Raw genomic sequence first — 9,514 nt, 5'->3', positions numbered from 1 at the left:
CCGGGAGAATCTAAAGCTTGCAAATGTATAATTCAGCCGTGTGCTCAGTGGGAATGAGATGACAGTTATAGCACAAGACTGCAAGTAGATATTTTTCCCGACCCTTTTTGCCCTGTCAGCTGAGCTCAAGCAGCCTTTCATATTCATTTGAAGTTATTGTTCAAAATATTTATTATATAAAAGTGAATGTTGTGACTTTTTCATACAATTGAATTGTGAGGATTTACATTTGGTTGGAGTAAGTCTTCAGTCACACTGTTAGCACTTGGAGGGGCAACATATGTTTCAACCATTTATTCAATACTTTAAGCTTTCTATTTCATCTTTATTTCGGGAACTTTAAAGGTCAATATTTTACTGTGTATTGGTAAAGTTTAGCACATTTTCCTGCTATCTAGCTAAATATTCCAACTATTTAATTGTGACTGTTATCTATATATTTGCACTGTTTATTGGTGAATTTTAGGAATCGTTTCCACTGTTAATTGCTGAATCATTAGTTAGATATTTGAGTCTTCAGTAATGTCTTTTAGCACATTTGTGTTGATAACTTTAAGCTAACTACTTGTGTAATGTGTGTTGATTCCTTTTCCTTGACTTTTTTCCCAGCTTATTTTTGACCTCAAAGCATTAGACTGATCCAATTATGAGAACAGAGATGGGGACAGCGATGTGATACCAACGTCCTCCATGCCTCTTGATGTTTCAGGTCAGATCCCTTTCAAGCACATAAAAGCATATTTGTGGTGTGCTAGAAGGGATTACCTCAGATTCTGCTAAATGCTGTCCATCAAGAGGTATGGATTTTGCTCCAAGCAGTATATTTTCTTCTTGAGCTGCTGATTCATTGAGAGTCTTTTGTAAAGGTCTGTGAAGACAACACAATCAGAAATAAAACAGACTAACATGGTGATCGTTACGAAACAATCAATGAGATGCTATGAAAGATGAGAAGCAGCTGGTGTGAAATGAAACTGAGAAATAAATAAAACAAAATCCGTTCAGCAGCTGGTAATGCCTCTTTCCTCATGACGAGAAAAACAAAACAACCCGGACAAAAGCAACCCAACTTTATTTGCTGTCACCACTGGATTAATGAGAAAAAACTAAAAAGGACCTTAATTCATACACTATGTAACTTAAACCAGTTTCAAGCTATCTGTGAAGACGTTCGGTCATCAGACACTTACACAAGCACATCTGGAGTCACAGTGAATATTCTCCCGTTGCTCGTTTTAAATATGTCCCGATACTCTCGTTGATCTAGGAGATGTCTCCCTGTGTGAGAGATATCAAAATGTAAAAGTAGTGTAAACTCTTGGCAACAGCAACAAGAGGACGCTGGAGAATTTGCCAATGTTAGCACGGCACAATGAATAAGTGATGTGCATGATAATGCATTAATTATATATATGTATATTTCTGCTGTTCCATCATGAATTACTCATCGTATGACAATCTTAGAAAATGCATGCCCAGTGCTATGGAAGAACGGACCCAAGAGAGATTGAAAAGGGACAGAGGGGACAAAGGAAATCATGGTTTGAATTGTGAAATAAGCATAAAGAACCAGCTATTTATGGTCCAACTGCCACCACACAGTATGTTTAATGCAACAATATACTCCAGGCTTAGGCATATTCAGTTGATATTAATAAAAGAGTCCAGTATTCAATACATTATAATTAATTAAATGTAATAAAAGTGGCTAATATTTTGTATGTATTTGTTAAAAGCCCTGAAGACTTGGTTTTTAAGTGAGTCTCCATGTCCTTGTATAAACATTAATGAATAAATAAGCAACGTTCAGGGTAAACGTTTGTAAAAAACGTACTTAATTGTTATTTATCATGATTCAGATTGATCTTAAATGGGCGTGTTTTGATCAGATTTGCAATATAAGCAACAACCCGATAATGTAACGCTACAGTAAACGATTCAAAGAAGTGTGTGACTGTGACATCACTTTTATGCAAGTGATCCCAGCCAACTTCAATCAAACAAAGCAGTCTATCATGTCGAACATCCAAAAGTGTTCTCTTTTTGGCTCAATCATTAAAAAAAACAAAAAACGTATTTTAATATCAAAGTTTTTGTGGTTGTTCGTATTTCCTGTATTTAAACACTTTTAAAGCTCCCTTCCTACCACAAGGTCAAGAAACTCCACATCTCTCAACAACAGGCGATATTCATCAAACGTCTCAAGGCTTATATCACCCATAGCAACAAGGTCAAAGGGACTTCTTCTAATTGGCCCCAGCTGCTGTATGAGTCCGTCTCAAAAGGAAATCACTTTCAATACTATAGGGCCATTGGGGGTAATTTCTAATGGAAAGTTAAAACATTTCCTGAATATGACCTCAGAAATGGCCTCATTTCATGTATCAGAAACGCTTTAGTATTTTAGTATAAATTAGTGCCGCTAACCTTTGACCACAAGAGGGAGACAGACCTCAGGTACTAGGACGTCACTTAAACAAGAGCATTCACAGAGACACTTTTTATTCTGTCTTTAACATTTGAAACTGTGCCTAAATTGAACTTTAAATAAATGTTGGTGTCTTGCACCTTAAGCTATCTCAGCACTGTGTTAAAAACACACATTCTTGAGAGGGTGTTTCTACACTTCGAGGTAGTATGTGAAGTAGTAGTAGTATATTCTTTTTTTGATATCAAGACAGAAATTGAGGAGGTTTTCGGCTCACAGGGCCCTGGCTTTTCCTCGAAAAAGTCATGAAAGCCATTCCCCTTTCAGTCTGGACGCAGCAGATATCGATTAGAGCAGGGGTGTCAAACTCAATTTCATCACGGGCCACATTCGCATTATGGTTGCACTCAAAGGGCCGGTTTTAACTTTAAGACTATATAAATACATATATAAATATTTAATATTTATAAAATAATGCATTATATTACATTATTGCCTCTGCATTGGATTATTATCGGATAGGGTAATAACTTCATAATTAACTCGGTCTGAAAGCTGGGACCCGAGGGAAAAAAGTGTCTTCCAATTTCCTACCTATTTAGGGTTAAAAAAACATCTTGCAATTTAGACTTATTTTATTTTATTTTAAAATGTTCCAGTATGTCCACTGTAGAGGACGTCGGGACCATATTAGTTTGAAAAGACAAAACTTGCATTCCTGAGGCAATTCTCATTTCTCATGGCTCCACTTAAAATAAAAACAATAATAAGACATACGTGCTACTCTTGGCCCACAGAGGGACAGATAGCTCGTCCCATCTGTCTCTCTGTCTGTATCTGTGCGCTCATGGAGCCTCCTGCATCTTTCCCCCCTTCTTCTTGACCCTCTTCTATCCCAGGTGTGAAATCATCATCTCTCTCATCATCTGAGAGCTCACAATCTGAATCTGCCTTAACTATCTACAGAAAATGTCTGCTTTAGTTTCGTCTCCTGCAACAATATTGAGTCATTAAGTCCATGAAGATGGTCCTGACGTCCACTAGAATGGACAGTTATAAAAGAGCTGTTATTTGAAAACTTGAATTATTGAATTGCTTTCAGAACTAATTATATAGTTCTTCACATGTTAATAAACAAGAACATATTTGATTTTCATGGTAAAAATTACAATTATTCAACAATATTTGACTTCTCCTCCTGCTTCTATAACATTTTGTTTTTGGTATGCCAGCTATTTTGGATGAAAAGAAAGAGGAACTTCCCAGCATGCAATTGTAACCAATGACATATCACTGGAAAGACCAGGATGTCCTCTGTGCAGTACATCAGGGATAGTAGCTCAAAAGAGTAAAAGGAGATGCATGTTAACAACATTTCCACAACAGCCTATAGGGCAAATAATTGCAAGTCTCTTCAGTGAGAATGTCACAAAATGATTTTAAAAGAAAAGCAAAATAAAAAAGGTGACATTTTGAAAAAAAATCAATTCTTTGAAAAAGGCTAATTTGAGATGCATTGTGCTCCATGTATGGGCAACGTGCTTCTGTAAATCGCCCTGTAACCGTATAACAAACATATTATATTCTTTGCAAGCTCTTGTGGGGCCACATAAAATGAAGTCGCGGGCCAGATTTGGCCCCCGGGCCTTGAGTTTGAGACCACTGAACTAGAGCTTTCTGTATTTGGACACAAACAACCTTCTCAGGCTGGGGAGACAGAGGAGGGGGTGGCAGGCGCTGAGGGTTTCTTAGGGGAGATAGTTGAATTAAATAACAAACTTACATTTTTTCCTAAATTCCATAGAGGATTGCGTGTGGATGGATCTGTTGCAGCTGGTAGCTTGAGCTTAATTTACCTCTTTTCGTCTCAAGCAAGAGAATATAGTAACGTTTAGGATGTGATCCACTTAGAGGTCAAGTTGACTGACAGAATGTAACATGACCATTGGCAGCGTGTGGTTGGGTGGGGGTTGGGGAACCTAAGTTAACTAAAGGAGGTCGTTTATATGTCTGTGCCCAGGGGCCCAGCGATTCATAGCCCTTCTTCAGAGCACTTCATGTGTGTTGCTTATTTGTGGAATGTGAATTTGTCTGTTTTTATAAAAAAAAAGTGCTGTAAAAAACCTTTCCAGAGAAGAGGATAAAAAAACAACCTTTTGTACCCCACACACGACAGACTTCTGAAGAGCAGAGTCCTGTCTGGCCGCCCTGCTGAAAAAGGTCAGAGGTCACGGCGGGAGCAGAGGCATGAGAGTCAGCAGTGGCATGATGTGACCTTCAGAGGGAGGGGGGGAGAGTCAGAGGTCAGACTGAAGATTAGAACAATATGTGGGGCTCTGAAGAGCAGCTTTACACCCAGACACCGGCAACAAGGCTCACAGATTTATTTACGCGTGGTTGTTGTGTAATTGTTCTTCCGTAGAGAAAGAACATAACCGTGAATTGAACTCTGGACATGGTTTTAATGCGTTTTCACTACTATTTTACAGAGCACGCTGTGAGTTAACCACACTGTTGAAAATCCATCCACTCTGCAGCTGACTCGCTTCACACCGACAGCCGGATTGATTATTATTAGATGTTCAGGAGACATGTGATGACGGTCAGATAAGGGCTGCGTTCAGAATCACATACTAACACACTGCCTCATACAAACTTAATCAGTATGTACTGCAAACTGGCTAGCAAATGAAGTATGTATAGTCACGTGACTGACACGGCCAAGCAAACGTTATTTGCATACACAAAATCCACATACCATGACTTAAGAACCACTATACTCATACTTAGTGTTAATGTTTAATTGTCTTTGTGATTTATTTAAATATGTGTGTACATTTACATTGAATTGGGCTTTTCGAGTTTCCTTTTGTAAGGAGTTCATTGAGAAAATGTAAATAAGGGACAAACAAATGTTGTAATATAGAGACTTGCTCCTGCAGTGGCTAAATAACAAGTCATAAACATATATATGGCTTTTTTAATTACTTTACAAGAGTACGTTGGTAGCACCTCGTGCTAATTGGTGTACTTGTTATCAATCATTTTATTTTCTGGTTCATAATTAGATGTTTTGAAGTTTCATGCTTATTTCATGATTGCAACATCACCGACAGAACTTGAAGGCATCACTTGCAGGAGATAGAGAAGAGTCCACTGCGCATGCTCAGAGCATCTTCCGCCCGGTCGGTATGGAGAGCTCCGCTGCAGAGCAGGCGCTGATGCGTGGAAAACGTCTTTCGACGCATTTTTTGTCAAATGTCCGGGCTGAGCAGAGTGTGTGAGGACTTTGAGAACTCTGCAGGTTATCAGCCACTCCACCTCCTCCTTCATATGGTGGGAGGAAGAGGATGAGGGGGACACCAAGGAGGAGGGAGTGGGGGTGGATGCAGCCTTATCAATAGCAGGTTGATCCAGTTCAAACTAGTTCTGCGATTGAGGCTCTTCTCTGGACTTAAATGAAAATATTACCTCACATTTTCTTATTTACGGTATTAAAATGACGACATTATTTTGGGGATATCACTATGCAAAAAAACGGTGCAGCCGTGGACATTATTGTTTAGCATTAACAGCTTTTATTACCTTTGACGGTGATGACACATCTCAGCGTTATATTGGCGCTGTCAAAAAATAAAAGCACGCGCATGTCATAGCACCACTTTAATCCATGAATGCTTGAGTGTTTAATGACAGTCACGGTTAATTGGGGAGGGTCGGGGGAACAACAAAGGGTCGCATCACCAGCTCCACCACCGTGCGTAAAGCCGGTTTTGTGGTCGCTGCTGGTGCTTTGGTGCAAGTCTCAGTCAGACAGAATGGCTGATGGTAGGTTTCAGATGCGCAGTAAGGCGAGATATGTTCTCCGTGTTGAGGCTGTTGCATGACAGGAGCAGGGTGACACAGCGGAGGGAAGCCGGGGAGGAATCACTGCAGTGCAGCAGAGCTGTCAGTCAACAGGCGGAGGAGGCTGCATTAACGCATTATATGGCGAATAACAGCTGATTTTAACGATTAAAGTGTGTTTTTAACGCTGATTCGTATCAGAATATAGACCATTGGAGATATTTTCCACCTTCTTATGTCAAAGCAGTATATTTACATGGGCAATTACGTAATTGATAAACGATCTAGGTGCTTGGAAAGGAACAATTTTCACCTCAAATTGATCATCAACCGCCATTATAAGTAACGATAAGCTAAGAGTTTCATTATAAGCTGCAGTCTCCCTGTTAGAGGGTTTCCTCCGGTTTGACGCATCGCCCCCTCTTTACCTTGCGCCTTTGTATCGCCTCCTTTAATAGCCATCTGAAAAAACCGGGGATCCTCCTCACTGAAAGAGATTAAGAAGCCAAACCTGTTCAGAAACAACCTCTATACGCAATCTCGCCATCCCACCCACTTCTCCTGGGCTCACATCTTTAAAGCCCACACTTCTGGGCTCTGATCAGATGCAGAGAGACACAGTCTGCCTCACCCTCCTCCCTCTGCGTTTCCACCAATCTGTGCGTCGAGAAGTCCACCCCAACCCCTGAACCTGAATCTACCCGCCCTGCTGGCATATAAATACGACGTTAATCACAACGGCACTTCTTGGTCGTCAGAAACGCTCAGGGTTGCAGCAGAACATCCCCCTTCGTCTTATCCCATTCATCGTTTCTCTGTTTTATAACAAAAACCTCATCCATTTTCACTCTCCCCCCCACTTTTTTCCGAGCTGTAGTGGTTTTTGCGGCCAGTTGCATGCATTTTTCGTCTCCCAAAATGGTTTGCGAGACTAAAATTGTTGCGGACGAACATGATGCTATACCTGGGACCAAAAAAGAGTCGATGATGTGGAGCTCTGCGCCGGCCAGCGCGGCTCTGAACCCCGCAGAGGCGAGGGATGTGAGGAAAGATGTGGTTTATATCCGCGAGTTCGAGTGCGGGGATCATGAGGAGGTGCGGCGCATCTTTTACGAGGGTATTATGGAGAGGATACCCAACACGGCGTTTAGGGGGCTCAGGCAGCATCCCAAGACCCAGTTTTTATATGCTCTTCTGACAGGTAAGTCCCCCTCTTTACTTTGCATCACGCATCTTTAGACCACTTTCCTATAATAACAATAATGAGTTATTTCTAATCTCTGTTGCACTTTCTTTTGATGTTCCTATAGTGTGATTTATTTGAGGAACTTGTCTTAAAACTATCGTGTAAATGCCCTGAAGTTAAAAAAATTGTTGCAGCATCACCGAAGGGTGCCTCTTTCCACCGGCACTCACCGGCATGTTGCTCCTCGCGCAACAAAAGGCATGGCCGGGCATGGTGCACGTGCATAACCGGCGGACCCGCTGATTTTGTGTGATGACATGTCGGCGCCGTGAATGAATGAGTGAATGAATTTGAGGATTGGCCCACGGGGTGCGCGCACGTACCCAAAAAAAAGCACTCCAAACCCCCCACGCCAGCACACCCCAATACTCACATTAAAATCCCCCTCTGCGCGCACACCCCTCCTCCCCGCCTCTGCGCCAGTCATGCACTGACCACTTTTGGCTTTTGTTGATATTAAAGCCTATTTGTAACGTGTGCGGTGCCTTTAAGCACGCCAAAATCAAAGAATCTGTTGACATTTTTGAATATTTCGGCAAAAAAGTGTTCATTTGGCGATGTTTGGTCCTGGCTGTGAAATTCCCAAACAAATTATATTTCCGTGCGGTTCCTATGTGATATTTATAGGTTAAATTCCCCATTGCACCCCCCTCTTCGTGTTTGACACTAAACTGGAATAAACTCTGTTATTGCATGAAACACAACATGCTATGCAGCATCCAGCCTGCTTTGTTGAGATTGCGCCCCCCAGCGTTACACCCGACTAATTACTGTTTGGACTTTTGGATTTAATGATTTTAATACTAACATGCACTGAAAGTTTTACCCTGCTATACTAATGTGCCTTCAGTTCTTTGCTGCATTGTGTCAAACTAATCTCTTTTTATGAAAATGTAAATGTACAATTTGACTTTATTGAAATGTCATATTGCTCTACTTCTGTGTGTGGTCAATTTCCTCCAAATCAAACATGTGATTCTCTTTTCTGACAGGTTTCGTTTATTTTTCTTCCATTTCTCCATAGTAATGTGCTTTTTCGTGACCAAATCCGTCACGCTGACCTGCTGTGCGCCCCTCTTTCTCATGGGCGCGCGCTACTTCTACAGCAGGAAAGTTATCCACAGTTATCTGGACTGTGCTCTGCACACGGACATGGCTGACATAGAGGCTTATTACATGACACCCACAGGTAAGACGAGGGAGAAACGTCACCATCCTTAATACACTATTAAGATACACATTGTCTGGTTTGTCAGTAGGCAATGCTCCACCAGTGTTGAGTTTAGCAATAACAACTTTTAAAAAGTAAGGGAATGTAACTTTGCTGCAGCTGGAAGGATAAAAGGTGATGTAAGGATGTAAGGCAGTGTGATTTAAACACATCTATTGAAAAACTAGCCAAGAATCTTCAGGCCATCCAGAGGCAACATCACACATGCAGCTCCTCCACCCTTTCTTCCCACCCCTCCTCCCCGTCTCCCCGTCTCTCTCTCTCTCTCTCTCTCTCTCTCTCTCTCTCTCTCTCTCTCTCTCTCTCTCTCTCTCTCTCTCTCTCTCTCTCTCTCTCTCTCTCTCTCCACTCCTACCCCCACTTGCTTCATCTCTGAGCTCCACTTGGTCACAGGCTGGGCGGGGGGGAGGGAGGTTGCATCACAGGGCTATTGATTGCCACGGAGGAAACTGCTGATACACTTTCTGCAGTACACTCGGTGCCGGCATGCTAATTTCCTCCACTAAAGCTGCTAATTGGAAAAAATCCACCCACCTCCAGTGTCATCGCAAACTATTCATTCTCTGAAGTTTGGCCAACCACAACCACAAGTAACTTCCTGGACATGTTTACCCCGTGTTAACCCGAAGCACGTGGCCAAAATAAAAAGCAGGTGTTAGTTAAGCCAGTCAATTGCCCCTCCCCATTGTCTCTTTCTCTCTGACGTTGTGCCCTCTGGCCTGGTAATCCACCACATACACAATTGCAATTTAGCATTCCCATT

The 9,514-nt window shown here is 41.7% G+C and overlaps 1 protein-coding gene across 1 annotated transcript; it reads left to right on the top strand.

Moving 5' to 3' along the window:
* The first annotated feature begins 6,882 nt into the window (after nt 1-6,882).
* On the top strand, nt 6,883-8,594 carry nat8l (N-acetyltransferase 8-like). The gene is made up of 2 exons (XM_010785900.1): nt 6,883-7,475; nt 8,513-8,594. Exons 1-2 carry the CDS (start codon nt 7,172-7,174, stop codon nt 8,542-8,544), a joined length of 336 nt encoding a protein of 111 aa, XP_010784202.1. The 5' UTR covers nt 6,883-7,171; the 3' UTR covers nt 8,545-8,594.
* Nucleotides 8,595-9,514: the final 920 nt, after the last annotated feature.

The sequence above is a fragment of the Notothenia coriiceps genome, unplaced genomic scaffold (genome assembly GCF_000735185.1).
Source record: "Notothenia coriiceps isolate Sejong01 unplaced genomic scaffold, NC01 NC01_scaffold00028428, whole genome shotgun sequence".
Taxonomy (NCBI): domain Eukaryota; kingdom Metazoa; phylum Chordata; class Actinopteri; order Perciformes; family Nototheniidae; genus Notothenia; species Notothenia coriiceps.
Note: the sequence above shows the minus strand (reverse complement) of the source record. Positions and strands in the feature narration are given on the sequence as shown.